General features: G+C 41.9%; 1 protein-coding gene across 7 annotated transcripts in view; it reads right to left on the bottom strand.

The window, feature by feature from the left end:
- Agtpbp1 (ATP/GTP binding carboxypeptidase 1) overlaps positions 1-19,383 on the bottom strand; it is a 161,390-nt gene that overhangs the window by 141,713 nt on the left and 294 nt on the right. For 4 of the 7 annotated variants that reach the window (XR_009379236.1, XM_059262789.1, XM_059262787.1 and 1 more), the window contains exon 2: positions 4,052-4,116. The exons of 1 other annotated variant lie outside the window; for it this stretch is intronic. Coding sequence is in view for 5 of the 6 variants with exons in the window: in XM_059262789.1 (XP_059118772.1) it covers positions 4,052-4,083 (32 nt within the window). In the remaining variant the exon portion in view is untranslated. Of the gene's footprint in view, positions 1-4,051; positions 4,117-19,102; positions 19,262-19,383 lie in introns of those variants that run through there. 2 more of the 7 variants (XM_059262785.1, XM_059262786.1) reach the window with 2 other exon arrangements.

The following is a 19,383-nucleotide window of genomic DNA, read 5'->3' as shown; positions in this document are numbered from 1 at the left end:
TCAGCACAGATCAAAGAAAAATTTAAAACAGAATTAAAAGTAATCTCGAGGGAGCTGGAGAAATGGCTCAGCAGTTAAGAGCACTGTCTGCTCTTCCAGAGGTCATGAGTTCAGTTACCAGCCAACATGGCAGCTCACAGTCATCTATAACTATAGTCCCATGGGATCAGATGACCTCCTCTGGTGTGCAGACTACATGCAGACAAAACATCCATGTACATAAAATGCATACATAAAAAAATTTTTTTAAAGTAATCTTGAACTGAATAAAAACAAAACATGAGAATTAATCAGATATGCAATGCAGTGATTAAAGAGAAAATTAATAGCAACAAATGCCCAATCAGAAAAGAAAAATATTGTTAGACAGTGGTGGCACACACTTTTAATCCCAGCACTTCGGAGGCAGAGGCAGGAGGATCTCTGTGAGTTTGGAAGCCAATTTGATCCACAGAAGGAATTCCAATACAGCCATGGCTACACAGAGAAACCCTATCTCAAAAAAACAAAACAAAACAAAAACAAAAAAATCTCAAATCAATTAGCTTGCAATGTATATTTTTTAACTTGAGGGGGGCGGAACTACTCTGAGTAGGGCTGGAGAGATGGCTCAGTGGTTAAGAGCACTAGCTGTTCTCCCAGGGGACCCAGGTTCAATTCCCAGCACCCACATGGCAGCTCACAACTGTCTGTAACCCCAGTTCCAGCAAAGGTCAAGAAATAAAGCATAAAACAACAATAAAAAAAAGACAGAAATCTGCTGTGGGATGGTCTGTATGTTAAATTGCTCTGATTGATCAATAAATAAAACACTGATTGGCCAGTGGCCAGGCAGTAAGTATAGGCGGGACTAACAGAGAGGAGAAAGGAGAGAACAGGAAGGTGGAGGGAGACAGTGCCAGCCGCCGCCAGGACAAGCAGCGTGTGAAGATGCCGGTAAGCCACGAGCCACATGGCAAGGTATAGATTTATAGAAATGGGTTAATTTAAGATGTAAGAACAGCCGGGCGGTGGTGGCGCACGCCTTTAATCCCAGCACTCGGGAGGCAGAGCCAGGCGGATCTCTGTGAGTTCGAGGCCAGCCTGGGCTACAAAGTGAGTTCCAGGAAAGGCACAAAGCTACACAGAGAAACCCTGTCTCGAAAAACCAAAAAAAAAAAAAAAAAAAAAAAAAAAAAGATGTAAGAACAGTTAGCAAGAAGCCTGCCATGGTCATACAGTTTGTAAGCAATATAAGTCTCTGTGTTTACTTGGTTGGGTTTGAGCGGCTGTGGGACTGGCGGGTGACAAAGATTTGTCCTGACTGTGGGCCAGGCAGGAAAACTCTAGCTACAGAAATCCCCCCAAAAATCACTGAAACCAGAAGGTTGGCTTTTTGAGAAACTCAAAAATAAACTTCCAGCCAAACTGTTCAAGAAAAGAGAAAGAGAGAGGGAGAAAATGCACAAATTATCAGAAAAAAAAAAAAAAACAGGAACCCTCCCTAGCTTTTATAGGTATTAAAAGAAAATTACTTTGAACAATTTTATAGAAGAAATGAACCTGCCTCAAACAAGAGAGAAAGCACTAACACTAAAGTGTGTCCTCTAACCTGAGCACTATGGCACATGCAAGCCTACACTCACCACACACAAACATGCACACATACATGCTCACATACATGCTCACATAATATGTAAATGCACAGTCCTGAGTGCTAAGTAGATTCACCTCATCATCATGAAATAAATCATAAAATAAGAAAAAAGCATCTACAAAGCCTCTGGAGATATGGAAAGTACAAAACACATTTCCTGTGAAAACTGATGTGGTTTTGATAGAATTCAAAGAAAAAATAATTCAGAACAACCCCTGAGACTATTATTTCCCCCATTCAGACCTTTGGAGGATACATTTTTTTGAGTTCTCAATCTCATTATGCTGTATAGACATTCTAAGACTTTCTAGGACCTCACAGATACCCAAATCTGTGCACTCAATTTCCTCATGTAAACTCACATACACTCCATATCATCTCTAGATCACTTACAATACCTAATACAGTATAAACCATGTGTGGATCTTTATTGCAATCTATAGTTAGGAAACAATGACAAGAAAAATGTCTGCACATGCTCAGTGCAGACACAAACAATGTATTTTCAGGTCTTTTGAATGCACAGTTCACTGAAACCACGAGTGCAGAGGTTGTTGGCACTGAGCAGCATCTGAAGGTCCTGAGCCTTTTCCATCTCAATCCACCTTGCTGCACTCAGCTCTCACTCCCAGAGCAGTGTACAAGTACCGTGAGCGTGTGACTTGGATGATGGTCTCCATTGTGGAAATGGGGGATCGGGGACAGCTAGAAGAAGTCACTGGGTAAGTTTCACAAGTGTATTGTCTAACCCCTTCACTCCTCTACTACACATTCCAACCACCATGATGTTCTACCCAAGTGCAAGGGGACAATGACATGAACTTGACGCTCTAAAACCATGAGCCAAAGTAAGTACTTTCTCTTTGAGTTGTCTGTCAGGTGTTTTGACCATAGCAATGCAAGAACTAAGACAATAAGTATTAATAGAAATCATAAATTGCTTTAAAGCAGTAAAAATGTATAGTGGCTGACTAGCCTAAAACAACAATAAATATCTAAAACAATTTATTTCAGGAAGCAAAAACAAACTGACATGAGGAGCCTAAGGTTTATAGGCTGTATGAGCACTGTTCTAGAAATTAGACAATTAACTAATTAGTGGAAAGCAGGTTAGTTATTTGACCTGTTCAGAAAAGAACAGCTTGGGGCCAGACGCCTCAGCACATAAAGGCACTTGTCACACAAGCCTAGTGACCTGAGTTCAATCTCCAGATCCCACATAAAGGAAATGACTTACTCCCAAAAGTTGTCCTCTGATCTCCACATGCACAATATGGCATACATAACCCACACACACACATATCAGGCATATGCACATGAAGGAAGGAAAGAAAGAAGGAGAGAGGAAGTCAGGGAAGGAGGGAGGGAGGTTCTTTTTTAATATTAAAAAAATTATCCTAACCACCTTCCTGTAGAAACTATACAGTTAGTGAAATAATACAATTTATTATGGTATAATTATGTTAAATAACTAGAAAACGTAACAATTTAATAAATATTATCTCATAAGTTGTACATTTTTCACTTCATAGCATACTATCTATAAGAGTAAAACTACATACATGAAAACATAAACTACAATATTGCCTGCAAAGTAGAAGCCTTGATTATCAGTACTGTTAGCAAGATGTCATTTACTTTCTCAGCAAGGTATTACCTAGCCATTGACACCATATAACATTAAGGTAATTTTATAGAGGAGAAAATGGGCACAGCAGAGTTAATCTGTTTCAAGGCTGCATAGCTAATCTAGAATCGGTAAGGTTTGTCTGACTTTGAAGTGGAAGAAACAAAACCAACAAAAATGACAAAGTGCTTTCTAAAACTCAAGTTGTTGTTTTTTTGTTTTGTTTTGTTTTGTTTTTGAGACAAGGTTTCTCTGTGTAACAGTCCTAGCTGTCCTGGAACTCACTTTGTGAACCAAGCTGCCCTTGAACTCACAGAGATCTGCCTGCCTGTGCCTCCCAAGTGCTAGGATTAAAGGTGTACACCATCACTGCCTGGCCCTAAAACTCAAGATACTTCAAGTTTCCTGTAAAGGTCTAGGAAGCATCTGTTTTAGGGCTATGTGCATATAGCTACCAACAATACATAAATTAACAGATAGGGCTGTGTCCCAATAAAATGTCAATGATGTGCACTGAGTCTTGAGCTTCCTATCATTTCACATGTCAAGATGTACTACACTTTAAACTATGTAAAAGCCACTCTTAGTTCACTAGACATACTGGAAGTGAGCCAGGCTTAGCCACTGGGCTATATACTAGCTAAGCCTTTAACTGAAAAGTTAACTATTGTTAAATATGCACAGCATGCCACTACACAACATACATATTTAATCAGTCCCAGTAAGTACACTGTATATTATTTGCACATCACACATATCAATATTCACACATATCAGGGCTGCGGTACCTTTTCTCTCCTACCACTTTTAGCTTGCTCATCTTGAGTTACTTCATTCCAGCATTGCAGATAATCTGAAAGAAAAATGTTAATACTATCAGGCGCCTAACACAATTCTGTTTTCTATGCATCAGGCGTTATAAAAAGCCATGTAACTGGGAGGTTATAACACTGGAAAACAAGGAAGCAAGTCTATGTGGCCGAGTCCATCACTGCAGTTGTCACATATAACTACTAAGATATCTAAAAGCAGCACAGAAAACGTTATCAAAACTACAAAAACTGCTACAAAAGTGCAGAAACCAAACATCACATCTATTTAGTAGTTTGAATCAAAGTGTACGCACAGGCTCATGCATTTGAACACTTGGTCCCCAGCTGTAGCACTGTTTGAGGAGGTTATGGAACCTTTAGGAGGTACAACCGTGATGAAGGAATTATGTGGGGAAGGGGGTGGCTATAACTCTGTCCTACTTCCTGTTCCTTGTTCCCTCTCCTCTTCCCCTCTTCTGCCAGCTTCCTGCTTCAGCCTGCATGCCCTCTAGATAGTTAACTATATGAATTCAGAGTAACGTTTTCCAATTTCCAGGATAAATAAGACAGTACACACCCAAAGGTAGCAGAAAGCCTCATATGGGCTTTCAAAATCACTGTGGCCCCATTCACAAGGGCTCTCCTTTCCAGTTTAAAGCTGGCTGCAGTGACACACCCGCAATCCCAGTGCTCAGGAGATGGAAGCAGCAGGAGTGGGGTTCAAGACCACTGTTATATAAAGGGGTCACAGTCAGCCTGCGCCACCAGACCTAGCCTCAAACAAACAGAAACCACCCAGGGCTGGAAGGTGTGGCTCCAGAAACTCCAGACCCAGGGTGCACAAAGCAAGCTAACCAGGTGAGCCTGCAATCCCAGCACTCAGCAGGTGGGCAGAAAACCCTGCCTCTAAAGCAATAAGCAAAGGACTCCTTACACTGTGTTAGCAGCACATCCTATGAAAGGTTAACTGTGGTGATATTTTGTGTATGCTCTAACAATAAAGCTTGCCTGAGTATCAGAGGACAAAGCCAGGCACTAGTTAGCCATAGAGGCCAGGCAGTGGTGTCACACACCACTTTAATCCCAGGACTTGGGAGATGGAGACAGGAAGTGATGTGGCTGGGAGGAGAAAGGAATATAAGGCAGGAGGAGACAGGAGTCAGTCCCCTTTCAGCTGAGGATTTTGAAGAGATAATAACTAGTGGCTGGCTGTTCTGCTTCTCTGGTTTTTCAGCTTTCACCCTGATATCTGGCTCTGGGTTTTTATTAATAAGATTAATTAGAATTCGTGCTACATCTAACCATGTGTTTTTGTTTTTGTTTTTCATTTTTCCTGAGATGAAGTTCCCACTAAGCAGTCCAGGTGGCCTGGACCTCCAACTTCCTGGCTCACCCAAAGGCTGGGTGGGATTCATGTGTGCATTCCACACATCACTCTTACTGTGAACCTGGACTTGGAGGTCTTCATAAAGAGGGGCACAAAGACTGAGAACTGTGGATGATATCAAGGAAACTGCTTTTATTTTCTGGACACAACAGGGCAGTTGTACATATGAACTCAAAACCATTGTGAGTGTGCACAAGGCCTGCACAAGCTCCAGCCAGAGAAAACTGCAGCATAGACAGGGAAGTAGCCATAGAGTCCCACCACTAGCCATGATCGGATCTAAATGGCATTTGATAGCCGCTCCGCTGGGAGAGGGAGAGTCAGCTGTCTTTAATGCTGTGACCCCTCACAGCTCAATCACATGCCTGGGTAGCTGATCAACACAAACTGGACTCAATGGGGGGGGGGGGGGGATTTCAAAACTGGATGGGAAGGGATGATGGAAGAGTAGAGAGGGTGGTTACAGGAAGGGTTGGGAGAGGGTATTACTATGTTCAAAATACATGGTATGAAATTCTCAAAGAATAAAATATTATTCATGCCAGGCATGGTGGTGCACACCTTTAATCCCAGCACTCAGGAGGCAGAGGCAGGCAGATCTCTGAGAGTTCAAGGCCAGCTTGTTCTCAGAGTGAGATCCAGGACAGCCAGAGCTACATAGTGAGACTCTGTCTCAAAAACAAAACAAACAAAAAACAAAATTGTAAAAATATTATTCAAAAAAAGATTCAAATTGACAGTTTACAATAAAATACTTAAATTCAGGCATGTCTCTGCTCTCCTTATTAGGCTCTAAAGAAACAAAGTTATGTTGTTTCAAGACAAACAGAAAACTAAGAGGAGAAAGAGACTGGGTAGTCTGCCCAGAAGAGCCTGGAACTGGGGACCAGTGATTCCACAATGTCAGTGATAGCTAAACTAGCCGCACAGACTGTCTCCCATACCGTCATGCCCACTATTGTGGAAAAAGCTTAATAACCAGGCATCCAACCCAGGCAAACTTCATTGAAGACACTGATACCTCAAGTCTGCTTTTAGGGACTTAAAAGTCCCAGGCAAAAAGACCAGATCTCAAGACTATGCTCCCGTGTATTTCTTACACTCCACTTTTTCTTTTTTAATTTTATTTTTATTTTTCATGCCAACCACAGTTTCCCCTCCTTCCTCTCCTCCCAGTTCCTCCCCCCACCAACCTCCCTTCTGCCTCACCCCCTGATTACATTCCTCCTCCATTTCTATTCAGAAAAGAGCAGCCCTCCCATGGATAGTGACACAACATGGCATTATCAAGTTGTAGTGAAACTAGGCCCCTTACCCTGTATTGATGGTAAACCTAAGGCCACAGTATGTCAGGTCAATAAAGGGAAGCCTTACTGTAGAAGTCTGTGCTCATTACAGTGTCTGGGAAGAGCTGCACTGACCCAAGCACAGCAGTGCCAGAGCTGTGCCAATGCAAGAGAGGACCTAACCCAGAAGGCACACTAAACGACGACTCTAACGGGCCAGGGGTGAAGTTACCCTATGTGCCCTTTTCTTTCCACCACCATAAAGTCATGCTAGTTCTGTCCTAGGGGAAACAACTTCTGTGCTGCTGTTGCTGCAACCCCACTCCTGCCCAACTCCTCTCCCCGAAAGCAGTGTTGTTAAGATAGTCAGCAAGTCCTCCCTTCCCACTCTTCCCAATACATTCCAGCTGTGCTTCCTCTTCCACACTTGTCAGCACCTCGTTACTAAACACACCTGTTTATTACCAGTCAGCTCACAGCCTCCTCACACAGGTCAAGGCCCTCACAGAAGCACTGCCACACGCTGGCTTTCTGGCCAGCCTTTGCTGGAAGCATGGGACTTGCGTGTTGCTACTTTCTTCCAAGCCTAGACTTAGTCATTTCATCCAGCTTCAGAACCAAACCTCTCCCTTGCATTAAGATCACAGACAACAAGCGCACCAGCCTTCCTTCTCACCTGTGCCTGCTGTAAACTACTCACTCTCCCTCGTCCAGCTGCTCGGCCCTCAACTTTGGTTTCAGCCTTTTCTGGTCTCCATATTCTTTTCCCCATATCCAATTCATCAGAAAGTTGAGGTAATTCTACAGAGGGCAGGCCAGATGTCGCAACAGACAAAGGCACCTGCCACCAAGCCTGACAACCTGAGCCCATTGACAAGGGTTCACATGGAGAAGAGATCTGACTTCAGTTGTCCTCTGACCTGTCTGTTGTAGGCAATAAGTTAACAAAAATAAATAATGTTTAAGACACACACACGAATACACATACACACACATCCAACCATCCTATGCCCTACTCTCACTAGTCTTTACAGTCTAACCCCTACAGCTTATTCCAAACACAACACCCTGAGTGACACTTTTAAAACTCTATAGGGAATGGGCAACCACAGGTAGAAGTCCAGCCACCACTCAACTTAAAGCCCTACAATATTTTCCATTTCAATGACACTCAAGTCCCTAAGGGAACATCCCTAGCTATTTCCTCCCTGGTTTTCCTCTCACACACGAGGGTCAGTCACCTCAATACCCTTGCTCAAACTGTTCTTCCACCACACAGCTCAAGACCGTCGGCTCAAATCCATTTTTTCAGTAGAGCCCATCTCGAGCATCCTATTTAACACCCCAGCTTCCTCTAGACCCTAGCCTGTGTCTGTTTCTATAACACTGCCTTCTAATGCAGCATAATTCAAAAGTAAATGAAGACTAAGTCACGTATGTTGGCTTACACTTGTAATCCCAGCACTGGGAGGCTGAAGTAGAAGGAATGCTGAGTTCCTGGGCTACACTGTGAGGTCCAATCCACACACCCTACCCTCAACACACACAGAGCAAACAAACCACATGCTGCTATGGCCTGAATGGTGGTGTAACCACCAAGGTGACAGCAATGGGGAAACATCCTTCTGAAACAAAATGAGGTCATGAGGGTAAGCCCCTCAAGCATGGTTAGTATCCTCGTTAAAGAGTGTGTGTGTGTGTGTGTGTGTGTGTGTGTGTGTGTGTGTGTGTTTAAAAAAATAAACTGGCTTGTTTATTCACCAGCTACAGAAACTGCCAACACCTTGTGAACTTCCCAGCTTTCAAACTATGAGCAAAAATGTATGCTGTTAAAAATCTACCCAGTTGCCGGGCGGTGGTGGCGCACGTCTTTAATCCCAGCACTCGGGAGGCAGAGCCAGGCGGATCTCTGTGAGTTTGAGGCCAGCCTGGTCTACAAAGCGAGATCCAGGACAGGCACCAAAACTACACAGAGAAACCCTGTCTCGAAAAAAAACAAACAAAACAAAACAAAACAAAAAAAAAACCTACCCAGCTTATGGAAGTTTGTTACAGAAGCCCAAATGGAACAACAATTTGTTTTTATTTTAAAACTTTTAAATTAGCATACACGGTATTAGGTTTCATCCTGGCATTTTTAAACAAAATTTGTTTTTGTTGACTCTCCTCCCTCACCCCTTCTCCTTATGCACACCCCTGTACCCTTGCCCCCATCCATAGCTCCTTTCCTCCTTCACATGTGTCTTACTGCCTCTTTGAGACCACCCTCATTGTCATCTCCTTCCTAGTCTCCCGGCCTATGCCCACACGGACCCCACTTACACCCACACAGACAAGAATAACAAACTAGGGTTTCCATATGAAAAAGAACGTGCTATGCATTCCAGATCCGGGACTAGAAAAATGGCTCAGGAGTTGAGAGAATTTGCTCTTGCAGAGGAACTGAATTCAGGTCTCAGCACTTACATGATGGCTTATAATTATCTGTAATTCCAGTTACTGGGGCTCCAACACCCTCCTCTGACCTCCACAAGCACCAAGCACACACATGGTACACTTACATGTATGCAAGCAAAATATTCATACACATAAATAAATATTTTAAATGTTTAAATACTTTCTAGATCTATCCATTTTCCTTCAAATTTCACTTTCATTTTCTACTTAGTAAAATCTATTTTACATATACACATTTATTATCCATTCATCTGCTAATGGACATCCAGACTGGTTCCATTTCCCTGCTATTATAAATAATGGAACAATGAGTAGGGAAATGCAGGTGTCTCTGTGGTTAAGATTCAGAGTCCTCTGTGTTCATTCCCAGGAGAAGTACATCTTGGTCATATAACAGTTCCATTTTTAATAATTTCCATAATGGGGGTACTAGTTTACACTTGCACCAGCCGTGAATAAGAATTCCTCTTTCTACACATCCTCACCAGCATTTCTTGTCTGTTTTCTTTTTTAAAAAATTATTCACCTGGAGCTGGAGAGTTGGCTCAGCAGTTAAGAGGACCAGGATGGACCCTAACAGCTATCTACAGCTTCAGTTCTCTGATGCTCTCTCTGGCTTCCAGAGGCTCCTGAATGCTCCTGCACACACATAATACACAGATGTGCATACAGGCAAAACACTCATACTCATAAATATAAAAATATTAGTTTTTAAAAAAATAAAAACTTGCCAGGTGGTGGTGCACATTTTTAATCCCAACACCCAGAGGGCAGCAGCAGGTGGATTTCTGAGTTCGAGGCCAGCCTGGTCTACAGAGTAAGGTCCAGGGCAGCCAGGACCACACAGAGAAACCCTGTCTTTAAAAATTGAAAACAAAAAACAAACAAACAAACAAAAATCCTTATTTACTTATTGGGGGTGGGGTGTGCATGCCACAGCATACATGGGGATGGCAGAGATGACCTTCAGACGTCAGTGTTCTCCTTCCACTCGGGTTCTAAGGCAGAGAGAGTCTCTTATGTCTCTTTTCTTGATAACAGCCATTCTACTTGGAATGAGATGAAATAGCAAAAGAATCTTTGGGTTATTTTTTACTTATGTATATGTGGTATGCACACATGTATATACGCATGTTCTCATGTACAGGCATACTGTGTGTACATGTGTAACTTGAGAAAGATTTAGATGGAAAGTCAGGCAAAGACTGACTCCACAGACAAACTGTAGTTTTGTCTGCAACAGAATAATCAGAGGTCTTAGGGTTTTGTCCAAAGATTTTTTCAATCTGGGATCTAAAGAGGTTACTTTGAAAGATCAGAAAATTTTTTGATTTAAAAGCTTTTAAGGTCCGGGTGGTGGTGGCAGCAGCAGGCGGCGGCGGCGGCATACGCCTTTAATCCCAGCACTGGGGAGGCAGAGGTAGGTGGATCCCTGTGAGTTCGAGGCCAGACTCGTCTACAGATCGAGCTCTAGGAAAGGCACAAAGCTACACAGAGAAACCCTGTCTCAAAGAAGGGGGGGGGGGGAGCTTTTAAAAATGTTTCATGCACCAAGCAATGGTGGTCCTCACAGTAAATACAAACAGCAACATTTGACTAGAACTTGGTTGTGAGGGTAGTCCACAGCAGAACAGCACTCATTTGGTTAGAGACTGTGTTACACAGGAGGAAGATGAAGGCTTCACTACCCTAGTTACCATACCGACTCCCCTAACACAATACAACTGCTTTTAGGGACAAATAAACTACAAGTGTAACAAGAACTGGGGGGATTCTAATTCTAATAAAAAAAAAACTGTTTCTATTTTACAACCCACTGCACCGACTCCCATGCTCTGCTACAAGGTGAACATCTATGACCTACAAACTGAACACCTTTCAGGCATCAGAATTTCGGATTTGAGAACATTCACAGTTTTGGTTTGTGAAGTCCATGCAAATATTCCCTTCCAAAAAAATAAAACAAAACCTCACCAAAATCTGAAATTGTGCTGGTCCAGAGCATTTCAAATAAGGGTGAGTTCTGCAGAACTCTACTAACTACAAGGAAACTAGAGTGTTCTGTGTCCCTGGTTTAGTTGTTTGTTATAGCCTTAACTATTAGATACTAACATCTGTAGTTTATAAATATACTTAATAATGTGCAGTTCTGAGAATGAAGTATGAGGAGAACCAGCAAGCCAGTCTGGGACATGAACAATGAAGACCTTGGACATCACTGCACTAGAGTAACAAAAACCACACCACACAAGTTCACTTTTACAATCAAACCAGTCCCCATCCAGTTACACCCACAGTGTCAGCCCCATTTTACACCTGTAATGTAGAAGACTTCCAATTTCTACACAGCCTCACCACACCTGCTATTCTCCAGCTTCATGATGAAAGCCATCCTAGGTGAGGAATAGTCTGTAATACTGATTCCATTTCCTTAGTGATTAACTCTACTGAGAATCTTCTAATGTGCTTACTGACCACTTAAGAATCTTTGGAGAAATGTCCATTCAGGTCTTTTTACTATTTTTAGATTGAGTTATATATATTATATTGAGTTATTTCCACTTCTTGACTTATATCTGAAATGATCCAACAGATACTTTATGCCAGTGTTCATACCAGGATTATTCACAATAACCAAAGGTAGAAACAACCCAAGTGTTCACTAACAGATGAATGTAGGAGTAAACTATGGTGTATTTAAAACAGAGTATTACTCAGTCATAAAAATAAGCTTTTGCTATAGCTACAACATGAATGAACCTTTAAACATTGCGTCAATTAATTAAAGACCCAGGAGTAAGACATAAAACCACAGAATTTTATTCACTATCTAATCATTACCACAGTGAGACCACAGGCAACAAAACAAACAAGTTGACTACATAAATTTTAAAAAAAATTGGACTGGAGAGATGGCTCAGTGGTTTAGAACACTGGCTGCTCTTGCAGAAGACCAAGGTTCAGTTTCCAGAACCTACATAATGGCTCACAACCATCCATAACTCCAGTTCCGGGGGTCTGATGCCCTCTTCTGGCCTCTGTAAGCACAGCACGCACACAGTGCACTGACATACATGCAGGCAAAACACCTGTACACATAAAATGAAAATAAATCTTTTTTTTTAACTTTTAAGAAATTGCATGCATAGCAAAGTCAACAATCAACAAAATAAAGTCAGCTTATGGACTGGGAGAAAATATCTGCCAGATATACATGTGATAAGGGATATAAATAAATAAATAACCTAATTTTAAAATTAACCAATAATCTAAATTAAAATTTCTACAAAGACATAAAATTTGATTTATTTATTGGTTGACCAAAGGCTGATTTATTAAAAGGTATTCACAGCACTCATTCTGATACTGCAAACCACATTATCATTTCATATCTTTATTAGAAGCTATCACTAAAAAGACAGCACAGTAAGGGTCACAAAAGTATAATGAGACCATAAGAAGGAAGAACTTTTAACAGGCCTTGGGGTAATGAACCACATGTTGCATGAAAGCAGAAGGAAGACTGGGGAAAGGAGGGGACCAACAAGAGGGAGCCAGGCCTAGGGAAGGGTGTGGAAGGGGAGAGTAGGAACAAAGAATGATGATGTGTGTTTGAGAACGCCATAATGAAATCAACAATTCACCTGCTAGTTTATATAGTTTATATATACATGTATATGTGGAGACAAAACAAACAGCTTTGCACATCATTTCATGTTCAGAAGGGCTGGTGTCATCACTGTTAACAGGCAGAACTGATACACACCACAACAGGCCTAATATTGAGTCCACAATTAAGTGCACACAGACCCAACAGCCTCCTCAGCCAATGGTTTCCTGATTTTGAAACAGTAATGTGGCTCCAGAAAGGAGGCTGTAGATGTAATCTCATAATCAGGCTTCTTAATCACAAGACAACACCTCCCTTCCTTTCTTCACTCTGATTCCAGGCTAATGTTTTGGGAGTTACTCCCTAAAATAAAGCTCAATAGGGCCAGCAAGATGGCTCAGTGCATAAAGTTACTTGTGGTCAAGCCTGACAACCTGAGTTCAATACCCAGGTCCTACAGGGTAGAAGTAGAGAACCAACTTCGGAAAGTTTGTCCTCTGACCTCCCTGCATGCACTGTGACATGCACACGCATGCTCATGCACACAGGTATACACACACACACACACACACACACACACACACACACACACGTACGCACGCGCTCGCACACACATGCACACTTACAATATGTAAATGTACATTTTAAAGGATAAATTTCAATCTAGAATCTCTTCAGATGTCCAACCATACTGCAAAGCTCTTAATACCTGTGCCAGATATATGATTCACTGCCCTTGATTTCCAAGTTCATCCTTTTTGTCAGTTTTGTGGAAATGTGCCCTGTACATATATATTTCCTTAACCAGCTGGCATGATGCTAAGCTTTGCCAGGAAAGAAACTGTAGCAGAGGGGATTGAACTTGCTAGCTCCAGGATGCTCACTTGGTCTCAACAGGCAAGGCAACTGAGGGTCCACTGCTGCAGCGAGGCTGGTGCTGTGGGATGGTCTGTGAATATGTGTTGCTACTATTAGTTAATAAAGAAGCTGTTATGGCCTATGGTAAGGCAGGATAAGAGCCAGGCGGGAAATCCAAGAGAGAGAGAGATACAGGGAGGAAGAGCAGAGTCGGAGCAGATGCCAGTCTCCCGCCCAAGGAGCAACATATCAACAGAAACACCACAGCCACGTGGCAAAAGATAGATTAAGAGAAATGGGTTGAATTAGCTTGTAAGAGTTAATTAAAGATAAACCTGAGCCATAGACCAAACAGTTTGTAATTAATATAAGCCTCTGTGTGTTTACTTGGGGGACTGGGTGGGACAGGAATATTTCCGGCTACAAGGCTGGTCTCTCCAACAAAGGCCCCTGTGACATACACAGCTTCCACAAGAACTCAAGCAGAGTGCCTCTACTGAGTCACCTCTCATCAGCAGCATTCTCCAAAATTCTGCCACACACTAAGCATAAAGCATACCCTAGAACTGTCCTTTTCAGCACATACTGCTCTCACCTGGGGATAGAAAAGCATGCTGCAGCAGGAACGCAAGAAAATGCTGTGGTCTAATGTTCCTGTATTCTTCAGAATTAATCTCTACTTCTCTTTTTTTTTTTTTAACCCATATCTGTACATCCCCAAACAAGTCCTTCAACTATTTAACAGCCAATAGAAAACCCTCTCTACTGAGGATAGAGTGGACCCTTGATCTACAAATGACCCTTCCCATTTTCTTTTTATAAATATTTTTGTAGGGAGGAGTGGGTGACAGAATGCCATCAGAGTCAAGATAAACCTACAAGGAAGATCTTAGGCAGCACTAACCATTTATAGCCAAGGTTAAGATCTGCTACTGCTGGCTGTAATCTTGGGTCAGCCTAATAAATATTCTAAATATAAAACTAATCTATTTTAGAATACTGTCATTTCTGCTATGCCAAGTCTCTATTTTGAAATTCAGTCTACACTTTACAAGCATTCGAATGGTTGTAATAAAGGGTGGGGGAGGTGATAACAATGACTGTTGAGAATGTGGAGAAACTAGACCCTTCCACTCTGCTGGTGGGAATCTGAGAATGTGGCTGCTTTGTAAGCAGTCTAACAACACCTCAAAATTGAAGACAATGAGCATGTGGCTCAATTAGTCCACTCTTTCTTTAATCTTATTTTACTTATTAATGTGTGTGTGTCTATGACATGGGTGGGTGTCATGGGTACCACACTGTGAAGGCCAGAGCAGTTGTTCCTTTCCTTCTACTTTTACATGGTTCTGGGAGTTGATTTTAGGTTCCCAGGTTTGTGCAGCAAACACCTTTTATCTGTTGAGCCATCTTTCCACGGTTCTGATTTTTGCATGAAAACTCAAGTGTTATCCTTGTCACAAATATAACTATCGTTCGTTTACTTGAAGAGAAAGTAGACTTACTCTGTTCATTTCTGTGAAAACCTCTGCCAAGACACCCAAGTTTGAACATGCATAGTTCCATTCAAATGGTGTTTCATGAAAAAAAAGAGGTTAATTCAAGTTCTCAATTCCATTATGGAACTCCTTTGCCTTGAGACAGCCATCAGCTATTCAGTACATAGTGGCAACGTTTCATGGATACTACTCATGTGTCATACAGAATAAGGTCTCAAACTGGCCAGTGGCTCAGCAGGTAAAGGCACTTGCCACCAAGTCTGACAACCTGAGTTCAGTTGCCAGGAACCACATGGTGGAAGGAGAGAACTGACATCATTGTCCTCTGTCTCCACATGAATACCACAGCACAGATACACAATAATGTTTCTTTCAATCAGAACTTTGTAAAACTCATATCCACCATCATATTTCAACCCAAACCACTACTACTAATTCCTCATGGAACAAGCATATTAACAATATGACTTCTATTTGGCCTGAGCAAAGAGGTCTGCAATCCCAGCAAACAAGTTAATGAAAGTGTGCCAAAATAAAAGTACAAAAGCGATCTGGCTGGCCCTGGGTTCAATCTCCAGTACTAGGACCAAAAAACGTGACTTTCTTTGGTACTGTACAATAAAATGTGCCACCATTTGGAAGGTGTGCCCAACTCAGTAAATCAATACTTAATACTTGACCAACAAATTGTTACAAATTCAAATGTGCATAAGATCCATTTAGAGCTCACAACAATGCATTTAAGTACAAATGAGCATGGAAAAAATCAGATAGGATTTCAGATTCCATGTTGCAACTAACCTTTAAGAAAGTACCACGTGCTGAGATTTGATGATATAGCAAACAAAAATATCCACAATTATCCCCTCCCCTTTATAACCAGTAACTATATCTGGCTGGATTTTCTCCATATATACTGCAACCTAAACATACTGCAATAGATTGAATGCTGAAGCAGAAATAACCTGTTTGTATTATTTGATATTAAAGATTTATACAAATTAAGTCTGGGGCATAAGTCAGTGGTAGAGGCCTTCCTTGCCCAGTACACTCCAAAAACAAAGGGGTGGGAGTGAGGTGAGAGAGGAGGGAAAGGAGAGAAGAGATGGAGAAAAGGCATGGAAATTTACAAACACGTAAAACGCTACCACTCTTCTCACCAGGTCTGTTGTCATGTGTGGGTTGGTTTTTTTTTTTTTCATTTTAAAACATGTTGTTTATAGTAACATGTAATGTGTTTAAGGCTACCATTATAAGTGAATTAACAAAAAATTTAAATTTAAAAAATATTTAACTGTAACAAAGCAAATAAGGCTATAACCTACAAAAAAGTACTACAATGATTTCTAAGAATGTAAAAGGAATCTTGAGATAAAGTTTGAAAATATCTGATTTAAGAAAAGACTTTAAATATAAGCTGCACAACTCTAATCTGAAATTCCAAAATCCCAAACCTTCTGAATACCAACATGACACCACAAATGAAAAATTCACAGCTGACCTCATTTTGCCATATTGCAGACAAAATGTAGGCACACTAAAAACACATAAAATCACATTCTACACACACACACACACACACACACACACACACACACACACACGTCATGTTCAGATTTGGGTACTATCTTCAAAATATCTCATTAGATGTATAAAAGTATTCCAAAACCTAAAACACCTGCGGGCCTCAAGAATATCAGACAAGAGATGCTCAAACTGCCTCAAATCCTTGTAAACCAAGAACAAGAATATGAAATTATTAATGGGGGAGACCCATTTTCCTAGGAAAATTACACGAAAACTGAAAATGAACACAATGTCAAATCAAAGCATCATTTTATGTAACATCGATAAAGACAAGACAGAATGTGTAGACAAAAATTACTTTGTATATCCTAGAAACATCTATGTGCCCACTAGCATTTTGATAATGCATCCAATAGCAACATATGACAGTCAGAGAAACAGTCAATAACTGGAAAACAGGTGATTAAAATAGCAGCCACCACTAACATGAGGAAGACACTCCAAAGTTCTGTCAAAGGGGACAGGCAAGGATACTCAGTTCTCCAGCAACATCCCAGGGCAGCCTGCTCAGGGTGTACCTATTCTATTTTAAACTTACATGTTTCCAAGAAACAACAGTGAGACTACAGACCCGCAGCCTCAAAGAAGAAAATACAACATGGGAATTAATCTGTGCTAATGCTGCCCAACCAGCCTGAAGTCTTTCTTTGCTGATTAACTGAGGGAAAGTAGTAGCAAGAACAGTCATGCCTAGTGAACACTTCCTATGAACTACACACTGTGGAAAAGCACTATGCTTGTATTAACTTATTTCATGTTTGAGATCATCCAAAGGGTATAAACACCATCATCTCCATTTTTGGCATGGAGAGAGTTGAATCCAGAGGATAAACAACTTGCCTACAGCAAGCCAGGACACAAATTCAGCCTCTCTGGCTGAGCCCCAACTCCTTAGCCACTGCACTATAGTACACAAGCACCGTAACCTACAAAAACATGAAGTTTAAAACTCAGCACCCACCCTCAACCATTTCTGGCATTTACCTTGATACTCACTGCTTAATGAAAGATCCTAAACAATGTGCAAGAGGCTCACAATTACCATTCACTACTGATTTAACTTTTAGGTGCTAAAGGATTCACACTGTTAGAGTAGACTTTGAAGATGACTAATATGAAAGAAGCTTAAAGACAAAATCCAAATGTAAGGTTACACTAATACAAATGTAATACAATTTGTATTTGTAACACAAATTTAATACAAATTAAAATATTTCACACATCATGGATCACCTTATACCTCCACTAATGTAGATCAATCACTACACAGCAATGTAGCCAGACTTCTCTAAAGAGAATGCTTCAGTTCAAGGGGAATAGCAACATGGTTCTGCAAGCAGTGGCACCTGCCCATGACCACCTGAGTTCCATCCCCTGCACCACAAGGTCAAAGGGAGAACCAAAATTCTCAAGTCCTCTGACCTACACCTAACACACACACACACACACACACACACACACACACACACACACACGAAAAAAGGGGTACCTCAATACAAATAATTGGAAAAATATTATAAAAATTGCTAACCCAAGGCTGAAGAGGTGGCTCAGTGGTGACAGGCACTGGCTACTGTTCTTCCAGAGGACCTGGGTGGGTCCGATTCCCAACACCCACATGGCAGCTCACAACAAAAGTAACTCCAATTCCAGGGAATCTGATGCCCTCTTTTGACCTCCTCCGGCATCAAGTACACACGTGGTGAACATATATACATTCAGGCAAACACTCATACACATATACATAATAAATCCTAAAAAAAAAAATTTAATTGTTACCACAAAAGCTTAAGTTACATTAATATATTTCACATTTTGGTCAAACACAAAAAGCGTCTGTTCCAGAATTCAACGAAGATTACAATTTTAAACACTGATCCATCAATTCAAGGCAAAACTCCATGGTCACTCAAAATGAACGTGTAACCTCACTGTAGAATATGACTCAGGAGAAGTGGAACAGGAAACCGAACAAATCAGGAGAAATCCGGGCAGACTAAGGCACTGCCAAGTGTCTCTGTTAGGGAGATCGGCTTACAGACCTCCAGGACTTTGGTTTTGACATTTGGCCTATGTTTTAAAATCTGTGCCGTTCAAGGTGCCTTAAATAAACCATTTCTTTTTTGGTCAACTAGACCGAAAACATTCCAAAACACAATTACAAAAATAACTTCCTATCTCAGGAAAGCGAGGGAGAACTGTGAGAGCAACTCAGAGGCTGGCCACTCTCCCCTGCGGACTACAAACTGCCGTGCACCGGATGAGCACCGTTACTATTCCGAACACCTGGAGAGAGGGCTCGCCACAGAGAACCCGCAATGCCAGCGGGATCGCCGCCGTTACCTCACACACCGAACGAGCCCAGGGAGGTCCCGCAGACGTGCTTTAGACTGTCAACGTCCACCCGGACTACCCGTGGAGGTGTTGAAACTGCCTTCCACAGCGCTAAACTGTCAACGAGGAGCCAATCAAAGCGTCCCGGGGCGCGGCAGGGCGGAGGCCGGGGAGTGGCTGGCAGCGGAGCGCGGCGGGGAGCGCACGGGGCGTCGACGGCCGGGGCTCGCTCGACGGTCAGCCTCCCCGCCTCGGAGCGCGCCTCGCCCCCGCCAGGTGAGCTGAGGCGC

This window comes from Peromyscus eremicus, chromosome 5, assembly GCF_949786415.1.
Source record: "Peromyscus eremicus chromosome 5, PerEre_H2_v1, whole genome shotgun sequence".
NCBI classification, from domain to species: Eukaryota; Metazoa; Chordata; class Mammalia; order Rodentia; family Cricetidae; genus Peromyscus; species Peromyscus eremicus.
Note: the sequence above shows the minus strand (reverse complement) of the source record. Positions and strands in the feature narration are given on the sequence as shown.